This window comes from Lathamus discolor, chromosome 3, assembly GCF_037157495.1.
Source record: "Lathamus discolor isolate bLatDis1 chromosome 3, bLatDis1.hap1, whole genome shotgun sequence".
In the NCBI taxonomy this organism is placed as follows: Eukaryota; Metazoa; Chordata; class Aves; order Psittaciformes; family Psittacidae; genus Lathamus; species Lathamus discolor.
The window spans coordinates 30,461,566-30,476,459 of record NC_088886.1 but is presented as its reverse complement, the minus strand read 5'-3'; the positions used below and the strand labels follow the sequence as shown (position 1 = coordinate 30,476,459).

At 37.2% G+C, this 14,894-nt stretch overlaps 1 protein-coding gene across 5 annotated transcripts in view; it reads left to right on the top strand.

Moving 5' to 3' along the window:
- ATP11B (ATPase phospholipid transporting 11B (putative)) overlaps positions 1-14,586 on the top strand; it is a 70,418-nt gene extending 55,832 nt beyond the window's left edge. For 2 of the 5 annotated variants that reach the window (XM_065674493.1, XM_065674492.1), the window contains 2 exons: positions 2,538-2,660; positions 5,446-5,531. In XM_065674493.1, the coding sequence (XP_065530565.1) occupies positions 2,538-2,660 (123 nt within the window). In that variant the 3' untranslated portion in view covers positions 5,446-5,531. Of the gene's footprint in view, positions 1-2,537; positions 2,661-5,445; positions 5,580-9,224; positions 11,017-12,158 lie in introns of those variants that run through there. The other 3 variants (XM_065674490.1, XM_065674489.1, XM_065674491.1) reach the window with 3 other exon arrangements.
- The last annotated feature ends 308 nt before the right edge of the window (positions 14,587-14,894 follow it).

Here is a 14,894-nt window from a genome sequence, read left to right as displayed (position 1 = left end):
TCAGACGAAGTTCAGAAGCTGTCCTGTGGACCCTAAAGCAGTAAAAAAGAAGAACATTTAATAGATAGAAACAACTTACTTACAAACAAACCAGTTTGGGGTGAAGACCATGGATTAGTCTCTGTAGTTGTCCAGGGCAGCTCTTTTCCAAAAGCAGCAGAGCAGAGGAAGACTGTAGGAACATGAAACAAAACAGCTGATTGGTGAATGTAGCTGTAAGCAGCTAATTTTGTCACCCCCTTTTGTACATGCCCACCCAGTAACTCTGTGACTGCAGAATGTATGTATATTGATAAACAGACTTTGGCAATTTGTTGTTGCTTGTTAAGTATGTATTAAAACCCTCAAAATTATTATAGCACCAGCAAGTTATGCAGCCTTCTACAAATGTGCTTACTGTTCTGTTGCTGCACAAAAGAATACCTTTATGAATGCAAATTAAGTCTGTTATAATAAATTTTAATGTCTATAGGCTTCACAGTGTGCAAAAAATGTTCAAGTTTATATTAAGTAAATTTGTGCTGTACAGTTAAGAGCTTTGAGGGGGAAGGGTGAAGGGTCTTCTAAGTGCCCATGTGATTCCAGTAAGTCAGAAATGCAGTCTTATGTGTGCCTGTTGAACTCTTGCCTCTAAACTTTTCTGTCACTTTAGTAACTTGGGAGGAAGAGGAGCTCTATCAGCACAGGTCAGGTGTGGGGTTTATGCTTAACTGGAGACTGTCTCAGTGCTTCTTCCTTCCTCTGTAGCTGCCTGTCCTGTTCTTGAAACATGTGAAATGTGTATCTGAAGATACAATGGGGCCCAGTTAGTATCTCATGTCAGTTTGTTCTTTGTAAATGAAGTTTTGTGGGTATATTCTGAGTCTATAAAACTCTTTCTATAATAGGAAATGGAATGGTTGGAGTTGATGATCTTAAAGGTCTTTTCCAACTTGCTTGATTCTATGATTCTATGTATGTATATATGTCTCTGTGCTTTATAAGAACTGTCAGAAATCTTAAGCCACATGTGCTAAGTGTTGCTAGGACAGATGTTTTAATTCTGCTTACAGATGGGATTAACTGTGTTTGTAGAGTTTTCACCTTTGGACGGTGTGTTACAACTGTACACAATGCTAGGGAAACATAAAACACAAAAGTTTTTATTTACAGGCAAGGCTATCACTGCATAACATTCTATCTGAGACTCTCAAACTGTAGTATTTGCCTTAGCGCAGCCAAGACCCTGTTACTTCTCCATCTGCAGTCCCATGAGTCTGTTGTTAGCTTGTTTTTCCTTCATCTCTGTTCTCTGCTTGCTTTAGCTGTCACCAGACCTCCAGACTCCTGGCCCTGGCTTTACAGCCTTCATTACTTGTTTGTATTTTTTCCTCTAGTTACTGTGTCATAGGGTTCCCCTCCTAATAGCCTACATACCTGATCCAGATATGAAAGCTATACAGAAGTCAAGGACAGGTTTCCGTTCCTTTTATACAGCATCTGTTTTCTGTAAGGAACGTATAGTTTCCAAGAGGACTATTCAAGTGCAAACATGCATTTGCACTAGTGGAATATACGAGAACATCTTAATATGTTAAACTTTGAACAAGGGTCATCTTCCTTTACAGGGTTGTATATTGTGTTAGCATAGTTTGGTGCTGATCTGTTAGCTAGTCCATAGACCATCGCAGCAAGAGGGAATAAATGAGAGAAGAGTAGACTATTTTGTGTTCATCCTAAGTCACAAAAGTGTACATATTTACTTACCTTGCAGATACTTTTGTCTGATGACTTTGAAATAATGAAATAGTTTGCCATTTTTAGGTATATTTGATTCAAAGAGATGAGGAGTAGAAAAATGTTGAAAACATAAGTGCTAGTGAAGTTTTTAGATATCAACAGTCATATATTTTCTTTTAAAATTTTAAATCTAATAGTTTGGGATTTTAATACACATTATATTAAGGGTGAAAGAAAGTGAGCTTTACAGCTGGGAGCAAGGTTTAATTTAAATGTGGAATAGTAATAACCATCTCATATTTTCTGAAATATCTGTGTGGCTAGGACCTGGGCTCAGGAAAATATGCTGCAGTGTTCTTACCTTGATGTACAGGGTTAAATATGTTCCCTGTTCAACAAAGTCCCAACTGTATATTTCAGTGTGATTAAATGTTTAGTTTAAATGTCTGTCTTGTGGCATGCAGAATACCCTGTAGTAAGACAAACTGAAATTGCCCTTTCTATTAGAAGGGAAAACCAAACAAAACTGCAAAATCTGAAAAACTGAAAAGTTGACATAGATTTCAAATTTGTTGAGTTCTTCCCTTTTGTAGTCTATGGTGCACAGAAGGAACAGAAACTTCTAATACTTGTGCACTGGTAAACTGTGTTTGATCCACCGATTAACTTGGAAAAAAAAAAGCCTTTTTACCGTGTGAATATGCCTTGTTCTCTCAAGAACAGATCTGTAAAATGAAAGTTCATGTAAAAATGGTAACTGTTTTAAAGCAATGCAAGCATGGAGCTTTATAAGACTTGTTGCTTTTCTGTCCTTCTAGATGGAAGAAGATAAGGGTTCAGTCAGCTCAGCATGTGACTTTGCTGAAAGCAGGCACAGAGGGGAGGACAATAGGCAACTGCTAGATCCATCTAGCCTACCCGACAGTACTTACGTTCACTAGGTAGTACTCCTGTTCTACCCTAATGTGTGTGTATATATATTTATACGTATCATATGTAGACAGTCATGGAGCCATCTCCAAAATACCCATATTTTTGGTATCCACAAGAAAATTTGCATCATAGTGTGTGGGTTTGATTTCCCCCCACACACACACACACCTTGTTGAGCTGAATCATTCCTTAATTCTGCACTTCAGTTGCTTTTTGAGTTATTACATTAAATGGGCCATTATCATATAAAGTGTGATGTTTGTTGCAATCCTGGATCTTGCCTCATGAAAATACTTGATTTGCAGCCCAAATATTACTAACATATTTCTCTGTACTTACTATTTTAAAGCACTGTGTCTTCTGCTTTTTGTTTTGTGAAGGTTTGTTTCAGGTCTTCAGAGACCATTATGCTGTACTGCCTTATCATGTGAGATTTTACTTTGATTTAAAACTATGATCATGGCTGTCTGCCACAGAGAGAAAAATCAGAGAAGGGACTTTTTAGCATAATATAAGTACCTTCCTTCCAGGTAGTGGATATAAATGTAAAAATCCATGTTCACCAGGGAGAGAGACACTATATATCTACACATAAGATTGAACTTATTTTTATGTTGTCCTTAATGATCTCCCAGTGTTACATTACAATTAACTGTGAGTTTGATAAAACATAAGTGTTGTTTCCAGACTTATGTAAGGTCATTTTTAAAATGACCCATTTAAAAAAGGTTGAAAATAACAGCTTTTCCATAAATTGTGGTTCGAGCATGATCCTAGATTTTTATGAGTATCTAACTTGGGAAGAACAAAGTTGATACTAGAAGAGACAGCAGACCTCCAAAATCCGGAGCTGAGGGTTCATTCATTGGAAGATTGTTTGGGTTACTCTTGGTTCTTCTTTTTGCCAGTCTTTGAGTAATATCAAGGAGTGCTAGCTCTCAGGTCAGCAAATTCTAGAGGAGGGGGGGAAATGTCTGGTCCATCTGATCCTACATACATCCAATTTGATATGACCTTTAACAGCAACTCTAAAGGTATTACTTGGTTGTCTTCAAGGTAATGGATGAATTAAATATTCTTCTTGAAATTCCAAGTGTTAAAATGTTGATAGTTTGTTTTGTATTGCTGGGAACACAGCCACAAAGATCACTGCATTTGCAGCAGGGAGCTTGTTTTCTGACCTAATAGGAATTCCTTCTTCCCTGTGCCCTGTGTAATTTCTTGTCTGATACACTGGTGAGTGCAGTATGAAGTGGCTGTAAAGGTCATATTTGCTAATATTGCAAGTGGTGCTGTTCCTAATTATGCTATCTTACTGACAGTACAATTGTGACCAGATGTGATGGTCATCAAATAAGGGCTTTCAGGGATCCAAGTTCTGTTGGAGGTGCATTTTGTTTTAACCAAAACCCTCTTAGTGTAATGTTTCTGCTCCTGTCTCTTACTTTTACAGAAGTTCATTGTGGTAGTAAATGCTCATTTTGTGTCCAGAAGATCTCTCAGATGAGTGCGAGTTAGTCAGAAGTGTGTGTTCTGCCTGTACTTATTCATGGCTTTTGAGGTGCAGTAACTAAATCAATGGTTTCAGCTTGTATGTTTTCTGTAAGTTCATCCAGTTTTAACTGACAGTCCTGTAAGCACCACTTTAAGCAGTGTGGTGGGAATATCTGGAGGGACCATGGGGAATGTGGGACCGAGTTGAGGGAAGGAGGAGGCAAAGTAAAAGATGCATGGAAATACTAATTCTGAATCCCTTGATTGTGAGTGTGCTTCCTTCCTGTCCTACCATTTGGGATTTTCTCTTGGATTTCCAAATGCCTCTTGTTTCTGCTAGCAGCTCCTTCTTTGTAGTATAGGACTTGTTCTGCTATGCAGCAGTAATTTGTCCAGTTGCCTGTTTGGGGGGATTAGGAAGGAATGTGTCCACTTACAGTAAATTGTTCCCCTAGGAAACTGAGGTTCTTTGCTTCCCATGCAGTGTTGGGCAAGTGGAGATGTCATGAAAGAAAAAGGGGTTGGAAACTGAAGTCTTTAGACCAACAGCCAGTGACCCTCATGTGATGAAAACCTGGGGGAAGCTCTTAGGTGAGCTTTGTCCTATCATAGACTTAAGATGACTCCACCCAGGTTTCTTCGTTCACTGGTGTCTGAGAGTGAGCTTGAGGATAATGAATGCTTAAATTTAGCCTGTGTGTTCAGTATTTGTTTGACTAGATGCTGTCATGGAGAGGTTCAAATTAACTTAAAAGCATCCCCACACTCCACATTCTTTGTTTCCTTTTGGAAAGGATACTGAAGTAGGTTTTGGATATTCTCTCTCCAGCAGTTAGATTTAGTTATGTTGTGGTTGACTAGTGTGAAGAAGTAATATAGAGGAGCACAGTGATAGATGGCGCTTAACTTCAACCATACATCTCTGTATTACTACTTTAATGTTGTTTGGGTCTTTTTCTCACCTACAAAGAATGAACAATAGAAGTTATTATGCTAATGTAGAATTATTCTTCATGCTGTCATGAACATGACTGTACCTTTCTAACATCACCCTTGTTTGCATTTAGATAAAAGATACTTGCAAAATCAGGAATGTGCTTTTGTTCCACATCAAGCTAAGGGTATCTGTGGTAGTGATATAATGTAAATTATTATAGGAAGTTGCTGTTTGGTTTCTATTGAAAAATATTCAACACTCTAAGAAAACTTGCTTTTGCTATGTGTTTTCTGATAACATCTTCATTGCTAAAATCTGCAAGTACTGATTTATTTTTACTTTCTCTTTTTCCCTCTTTCCAGCTTACTGAGGCAGGTTCAGGTATCAACTGCTTGGACTCCATGTGCTGCTTCTCAGATGGGGAAACAGCATGCACATCTGTTAGAAGAATGCTGGAACGACTAATGGGAAGATGTAGCCCAACCCGGGTCAACAGGTGTGGCATTTCTCTCAATAGCTTTTGCTGCAGACGATTCTCCTATAAACTGGAACCTGATGAGCCTGCAGCAATAGATGTCTAGCAAACCAGCTGCAGGTTTTGCTTATTTAAGTAGGAAATGCAACTCTTTATTGTACTTTTTTCATCCTAAAATATTAGTTTCTTGTTTGTTTTTGAGCGTTTTCTTTTGGGATGGGGAGGGGGGAAAAGTTTTCAAATTATTTCTGTTAAAATTTAGTTTGGATTTACAAGTTCTTGTGTTGTATCAATCCTAATTTCTCTTGATTTGTGCGTCCTTCACTTTAGAAAATCAAACCTTGCTGCTGTTTTTGTTCTTCTTTTTCTGATTTTTTTTTTTCTTAACTGCCTTCACTAATCAGGAGTTGTTTGTAAAGTCAAAAGACTTTTCCCTTTTAGTTCTTGATGTACAACCTCCAAATATTTTCCTTGGAGCTTGCATGATTCCTGAAGATATACAAAAGGCTCACACTCCCCCCCTTAAATATAACTTTATTGTTAGATGGAGAGTCTTTAAATCTTTGAGCCATTGATTGATATGAAGATGAAATATTTTTGTAGTCTAACTTTTATAATCTATTTCTAAAATCAGAGTAATTGACAGAACAGAGCCTTCAGATTATAAGAATTTTAAATGTTTTTTTTTGTTCTAGAAGGTATGTTGTCAAAATCATGTGTGCCATTCCAAAGTATGTGCTAAATAAATCTTTTTCCTTTGCAAACCACATATAAACCAAACTTCAGTGGCATAAAAGCATGTTAATGTAATACATCGAAGGAGCAATACTGCTCTTGTGATCAGCATAACCGTGAGAGAAACTCTTACTAAATGTGCTGATGTGCCATCTCCCCATTTCCAGTTAAGATGGATAGCTAACAAGCATGGAAATATTTGGGGGTAGAAATAAAAGTAGTCTTTTGTATATCGTAATCTCTCAGTCCCTGAATGATATCATGGTCAAAAGGCAAGCGTGAAAAAGTTGCACTTCAGACATTTTCAAGGAAACTCATTTTGTATTTGAACAACTTTGTCTCTTTTGGTTAAAGGTTGTGATATCATTCATTCCGTGTAAAATCTTGTGTGGGTAACTTCACTGACAAGCTTTGTCAGTTCTGATTCTGCCTTTAGGTATTGACTTGGTATGTAGTACATCTCTGTTTTGAACTCGTGTTGAACACAGTGTCTATGGTTTCAGTAAGTTTCTCTCTTCTGGCTTGCTTGTGAAATTAATTCAACATTTCTACAAATCCTAGGGTACGATTATGCAAAATGTTTCATTCCATATGAAAAATGAAATGTTATGATTAAATACATTTCTAATTCAGACTCTTGCTGTATAGAAAGCGGGCATGATGTATAAAATAAAGAATTTAGTAGCATTTTTAATCTACAAGGTGAGCATTGAATTGGTCTAAAAGAAATCAACATTTTGGTAGCAGTGAGTTTTTTGGGTATTTCCCACTTCTCTACTTTCCTAATGAGGAACTTCTCATGCTACTTTATTTACTTACTGTTACCTAATTAGGGCAGATATATAGTTAACATTTGCCTTAGTAATGCGTAGTTTTATAAGGTAGGCATGCTGTGTTTTATTTTTCTGCAGTGAATTTACATTTTTACAATGTCTTCTTTTTTCCCCTCTGTTTTTCTGTCTTTGAGAACTTAGAAATATTTATTGAAGGTAACTCATATTTGACAGAATATTGAAACACTTTTTGAACACTGCTTTTTCTCAGATTTCTTGTCTGCTTACCTCGTGTAATTTTCAGATGAAGTTCCATCAGGCTGAATAACATTAGAGTTGTTAAAACACAAAAGTTAGTATTATGTTTAAAGTATATGCAAGACTATCTTGGTGCTACACTAAGGGCTTGAAGTTCTGTAGTCTTTGCTTCTGCCTGTGGTTGAAGTTACTCTGAACCATCCTTTAGTTTCACTTTATGTACAGTACAACTAGAAAAAAAAATCTCAGTCATAAGTGCTTTCTTCAATGGCTTTGATTCCTTCCACTAAGCATTGACAATTAAAACCTAGTTTAAAAGTCAAGGTACTAAGACTATTTTTATCCCTGCACTTTCCTGGAAATATGTGGAAGTCTTTATTTTTTTAATGTACTAATTGCTTAAATCACATAAGGCAAGTTGTGAAATTCTGAAGGTACAGTAAAGAAATCTATTTAGTGATGTAAAAATGCTTATAAAACTGTTCAGCCTTTGTTCACAAGCTTGAGCTGCCTTGATTTTTACCTAAATCCTCACAGATTGTGCAGTCACCAACAGGATGGCCTTTTGAGTGCTTGTGCTTTATAAAACAGCTTCTTATTCAACCAGGAGGTAGCTGCATATTATTTTTCTTGAGTGAAGTGATGCTGATAAATGTTGTCTGTGAGAGTGCTGTAGAATGACGAGCACTGTTTTAAATAATGTTGCTGTAGCTAGCATGTGTTGTATTTTGTGCTCTTGATACTCTGTCAAATATGATATTCTGTCAAATACAATAACTGAATATGAAATAAAACATGGTATCAAATTTTGATAGAAACTTTGAGTCAAAGTTGTACAAATGCTTGGAGTAGCAGGCCACAGGAATATAATCTCTTGTACTTAATCTACTGCTTGTAAAATGTATTCGAGAAGTATTTTCTATAGCTTCAATCACCAGTTAGAACATACAATGTGTGGTGTGGTATGATAAAATGCATTTTGTCTGTCTGTTCCATTAAATTGTCTGTCAACTTGTCAGTCACTAAAATATTAAGAATGCTGGATCACCTACATTTCTTGTACAGTAGGATTCATTACTGAATTGTTCAGATCTCTCAGTCGTATTTGTGTCAAGGCATTGCATGTTAAAGTTCTAAAGAAACAGCAGATTTCTGACAGAGGCAAACTTGGAGGGATAAGTTTATTATATTTTTGATTTCTTGCCTTCCAACCTTCTATTTTTCAGCTTTTCACATACAGTGCTATAATATCATTCAACCAAGAAGAGTATTTCTTCCTACGTAGTAATTAGTCCTTAACAGAAAGACATTGCAAATGTCATCCAAATCAAAAAATGACATGTTAGGTAGTTTTCCTGATGCCTTAAATTTTAACTTAAGGGATGAAGTAGATTCATGGTTGTAGATAAGTTTTGCCTACCTGCAATTTTAGACATCCTGGACGGTGAACATTAAAACACCAATATACAGGGTTACCACAAACAGACTGTGTGTTCCACAAGGCTTTACTAGAATGACTTTAGGCTGTATCAAGCCAAAGCATTCACAGCACCTCAGTTTACACATGCAACATTAAGATTTTCCTTGAGGCATGATATTAAAACCTTAGTTGTAAACTGGTGGATAAACGTCTGGTCATTTTCATAGTGATGAAAGTATCTGTAGCTGTAAGTTTGACAGAAAGGTAACCATAGAACAGTTAATTACATAGTAGGCATAATTAATTGTAGTCTATTTTCAAAGGTTTGAATGATTTACAGGTACCTACATGAAATTAGTAGATGGAGTTATATTTACCTAATCTCCTAACACTTTTATCTTTTGCTTTCATAGACTTCTCTCCTTACCTCTAGATTATAAGTTCCCAGTCAGCCAAACTTTTCTTTTATTGTTACTTTAGATCATGGAGTTCATCGGATCCCTTCTATGCCAACGACAGAAGCATCTTGACTCTCTCCACAATGGACTCACCCACTTGTTAACAGGGGCATTTGTAAATGCCTTGTGGAAGCTCACATACCTATAGTAGGTTCTGAAGCGAGTTCAGTGCTACATCCCTGTCCTAGGAAATACTAGTACCACTGCTAAATGCAAACTGTGGCTTGTCTTGTTGCCTAGTGTAAGTCATCTGGACAGTTAATCACTCCCAGGATTTTTTTTCTAATTATATCCACAAATTGCTAACTATATATGTATATATATATCAACATCATATATATATATTTTATTTTTTTTTAAGGAATACTTTTACTTCTGACCATTTAATCTTTTTTGTTACTGTATGAGCAGATTGGAATCCTGCATTTGATACTTGAGACATTGCTGTAGCACAAAACCTCCCAAATTCGAATGATCCAGTAGAACTGAATTTGCACAATTAAACTTTAAAGTTTCATTTTTCATGATGACCCTTCATTCAAACACACATTCACTTTGACTTGTCTCTTACAGATGCTGCCTTAGCAGTTTGCAGATCAATTTTGTTATTTCTATGGATGGTTACTGTGTTCTATAAGCAATCCGTTTAGTAATTTTTGAGAGTTAAATACAATTCAGATATTTATGCTGGTTGCTGGTGTACAAATCACAGTGGAAATATGCAGGGATAGAGGGCTTTGATAAAACACTGTTAACTTTGACAAATCAATAATTTGGAATAATAAGGGATATAACAGGTAAATGTTTTCTTAAAGTATAATCCAGAAGCCAGTCATCTTCTTATGCCCTGTGTGTTTTGTTAACAATTCTTGATCCTTACATGGGGAAAACAAGCATGTAAGAATGAGTGGATTGTGCAGAAGTCTCACTAGCATAAATACTTTGAATTATTAATCCTTTTAAAGTTGGGGACTTTTTGCATGTTTTATTCTTTTTCATGTGTTTATATTTGGTCGTATTGTACTTTGAAGATACAGTTAATGCCTAATTATCTTCATATATCTGAAGAATCTTGAGACATTGATGGCTATGTTTTGATACCTAAGTATGCCAATAAAAACAAATTGCACAGATGGAGCTTGGCATGGTACATCTTAGACGTACATCTGTTGTCCCAGTATAAATGTGCATGTTTGGGGCTGGGTAGCAACATTTGCCTGTTTGCCCAGCTGGGATGACTAAACCTATGGTTGTCTGCGTATGTGGGAGATAAATTAGCTATCCAAATGTGGGCCCAGAAGTAGCAGCATTTTTACCAGCCTCTAGCCATGAAAGCTGCTGTAGCTAAGGCATGCTCTGTGGCTGTCCCTGGGGGCAGCACTTCCATTTCAAATCAGTCTTTGACACTGAAGTCACATCAGTAATTGGCAGAATCTTCCTATCAGAGAGTAAAACATGTAAAACTGCATACTAGGATTATCTCTGGGTGGCATAAACTACAAATCAAAGACAGACTGTAAATACCTACAAGAACTTCTTTAATAAAGATGTGGTTAAGCATAAGATTTGAACAGAAACAGTACTAGCCGCTTTCACCCTGCCTCCACAAGTTTCCACTTTGGGCTTAAGTACTGTCCCCCAAGCAAATTACATGGCAAATACTCTTTATTTTGTAATTCAGGCAGCCACATCTTATCCTCCTGGTATGACATCACAGTGGGGCCTGGCCTGCTGCCAGGGGAGTGTATCCCTCATTATGGTCGTCCCAAATCCTCCTGACTTCAGTGAGCTGCAGGAGAGGAAGTGTTCAAAAGGTATTGACTTTTTCTGTATCGAATGTTTTGGATGTTCCTTACCTGCAAACAGCTCTGCTATTCCTTATTCTTGTTCATGTTTTAACTAGTGTTATTCCAGTTCTCTTAATTCAAAAATAAGTCTCAACAACTGGAAGCTTCACTCTGAAGTGATGGCTGCAGCTACTGCTGGATTTTCCAGATCCCGTTGTTCAAGGCAACCTTTGTGTAGTACAGAAATTGTCACTGCAACCTTGTTTCGAAACTTGTAGTGATCTGAATGTGCAGTACCTGAGGTTTTTGTCTCACTGGTGTAGATGAAGACAGACCAGTTCACAAATTAAAAAGCTCTTAAAAATTAATGATGAAACAGAAAAAAATCAAAATATAGCAATTTTTCCTTTTAAGTAACTGTTTAGTTCAGTGTTTGTAGCTCATATCTGTATTATGCCTTCAAATACCTAAGTGCAGTGAAGGTTAAGCTTGAGAATTTCAGTTGTACAGTAGATCCCCACATTGAGTGTCCAGACAATGAAGATTCACTGAAAATTGAGTCTGTTTGATACCTGGTTCCTATGCAGAGAAGCTATAAACTGATTGTCAGCTCTCCAGTCCCCAAGAGGACTTCTATCCACATAAGCAATAGTAATGAAATATACTTGAATTTCTTTCACCTTCTCCTGTAACTTTATATATCGTATATATAATGCTAAATCTGTTTTTAAAATAATTATTTCCTTCTTAGTTCCTCATTCTAAGTTTGTACTGCTATGGGTGCCTAAGTACCCTAATCAGGTATCTGCTGTTTAGCTGTATCTTTTATGTCCAAGTCAGTGTTCCATGTTTCAGAAGTACTTGTTTGTCCAAGTCGAACACAGCATTCTTATCATCCCTTCAATTTGTGTGCCATGCAAGCTCATCACTCTGTGTGGTTAGTGTATCATGTACTGAAATATAAACTGCCATTTTATGTAGTAGAGGGCAGAGGCTTTGGATATATGACCCCACTCCAAGCATTGAGACTGGCTCGGCTCTGTACATAGATAGGCTTTTATTTGCACACAAGTAGCACCATCCTATATTTGGAGAATAATTTATGTTCATTATGTGTTTCTTTAAAACCTTCCGTCTCCTTCCTCTCCCCCTGCTTTCCCTTTTCCCAGTGTTTGTAAGGTCACCGAAGAAACTTGCATTTAAACAATTCAGGAAGATCTTAAGAATCCGTCTGCCAAGGTATATTTTTCTATTTGCAGTAAATCTAAATCCATCATTTCTCATTTAGTAATAACATAGGAGTGGTCTGCATAGGACAGAATTTCTTGGTCTGACAAATACTTTGGATGCAAGAAGTGACTGTGGTTTTGTGCTGATGTCAGAAATCTTTTAAACTTGCTTCTAGTAAGAAGACAGATTTTGTGTATTTCTGTGGCAGCTGAAGTGTGTGAAACCATTCACTGTGCGTTGGGTACAGTGTAGAATTCTTCATGAAGAAGACTGAACAAAAGGCAGCTAATTCACTAGCATTCATCTCGCTGATTTACAGTAGGAATGGATGAGGAAGAATTTGCCATAGGAAGCAAATGTTTTAGAATTACCTCCTAGCCTCGCAATCTGTAATGTACGGCAGAAAAGCCTGGAGTAGCTGTTTTAAGAATGATGTGTAGTCACTTTACTATGCAGTGTCTTTAAAAGCACCTTCTCCTTCACTCCCTTCAGAATGGGACTGAGTTCTAGGCATATTTTAGTTCTTGTTCTGTGGAAAAATAGGGTTTGGGTTTGTATACACAGTTGCCAAATTTATGCTTTTTTAAAAGGTGCAGTGGAAAAGATTAAGTGCGAAGATGCTCTGAATTGTTTCACAAACTCAAATGTAAATATTATGCTTAAGATATTCTATGTATTTTTTAAGGTTATGAGGAGTGGGAACAAAAAATGCAAATGAAGGAATGCTGAAAACTGGCTTTACATTTGCAGAATGATTTCTTGTTTTCTAGTGCAAAAGCTGATTTGAGGAATGATTATGCAACTTAGAATGCATATTAGGCAACTATAATTTCTTACTGGAAAACTTTGGTAATACTTGCAAACAGGGTTTTTTTTTATGACAGTACAACTTCTATATTGGGAAAAAAATCTCATTTTTCTAGTGTTAGAAATGTCTCAAAGCTGTAGTCTACGTTATTTTTAATAGTTTTATCTGATTCTTCTGTACTCTAAATATTAGTGATTTTGGTGAAATTCGATGTTCAAAAGTGTTTGATCATAACATGCTTCTGAACCATTCATTTTGAGAGTATTGTTTTCTTGGTGTAAAATACCAAGTAAGTAACTCCCACCAGCACTGCCAGTTACAGCCATCACTGCTTTAAAAGAGTTGTGCCTAGAGCTGGGTGAACCCATCATTATGGACTGATTTTAGACTTTTTTTCTGCTCATGTTTTTTATTGGTGGTTGTTCTGTATGTTCTTCGCTTCTGTTGTTTGCTTCAAGTGGCATGATTTGTCTGGTTTCTGCTCTCTACTGGAATGACTCAATTTATAACAGGAGGAAAGATGGGATGCTCGTGGCTGTATCAGCTCTGCCAGAAGTGCAGTTGCATCAGTATTTGCAAGGCTTCTGCTTTCCATAGATGTTTTTTTCCTTCAGCTAAATACTGCTCATAGAGGCATCAGAAATAACTCGGTAGAGACCTTGTGTGCTGCCCAAGCTTCTGTGGCTTTTGTTGAAAGGAATGTTCTCACCACTTTGAAGTACGCACCTTTTCTCTAGCTGTTGCCACATGATGATGTTGATTACAATAAGTACATACAACTGTCATTACTGTAGATATGACTTTTTTTGGTTGTTGTTTCCAGTTAGTATAAATGCACAGACATGAATAAAATCTGCAGAGATGAAATGTTAAAGACCTCTGCGTCTGACATTCAGGGGAAAAAATGTGCTGCTGTTTATGACACAAAGTATGACTTGACTTGCCTGAAAGAAACCCTGAAGTGCACCTAAATGGCCTGTGGTTTGTATTGATTTTGCCTCAGCCATTTTTAAAGAAATTACAAGCATGTTCTCAACCTTTTTATATTTTTGCAATGGGATATAAGGTCCATATAGTTCAGGAAGGGGAAAATGGTTAAAAATGAGACCCACTTTCAGGTATAGATAAGGTCTCATTACTTCAACAAAGAACAGATTTTTCCCAGTTCCTAGTTACAGTCCCATGAGAGATTTCAGGTCCTATGCACACTAAAATAACAGTGTCTAGACTCCTGGGTTGGTTGTTATTTTTCACTGAAGTGTGATCAAATCCTGCTTTTTTGAATTCAAAAAACTTGAACGATATCATCTCTGTAGGAAGTACCTTTTTAAAGAGGTTGAGCCTTACTTTTAGGCAGATAAGGGGCATTGACAACTGGAAACTGTAGCAATAATTAGTACAAGGAATTTTGGACCTCTGACACTGTGGCTGCCTCATGTTATTTTTGATTCTCTGACAGCGGGTCGGTGTGCTTGCTCATTGTACAGCTTGGTCAGCAGAAGTTGTTTTAAAAATGGTTTATGAAAATTATATTTATTAAATAAATCTTTCGCTTCTGAGTCTGTTTTAATGATGTGTTTGTTAGAGGAAAATACTCCAGAGTAATGCAAGGCTTGCTGCTCCATTTGAGAGCACCAGCATGAGCATGGAGCGTGCCTCTTGCCCAAGCTTGCTGCCTTCTCTGGCTGGAGGAGTCCACCCGTAAGGCGTGGGTGGGAGTGGGGATCCCTGCAGCAGCTGTGCTTGGCCACTTTGACCAAAAGCACCAGCTCACAGTGGAGTCGACCATCTTCCGGCTTCATTCTGCCTCCGACAGCACATGGCACTGAGCCTCCAAAAGGCTACCCAGCCTCTCCCCCACACATCT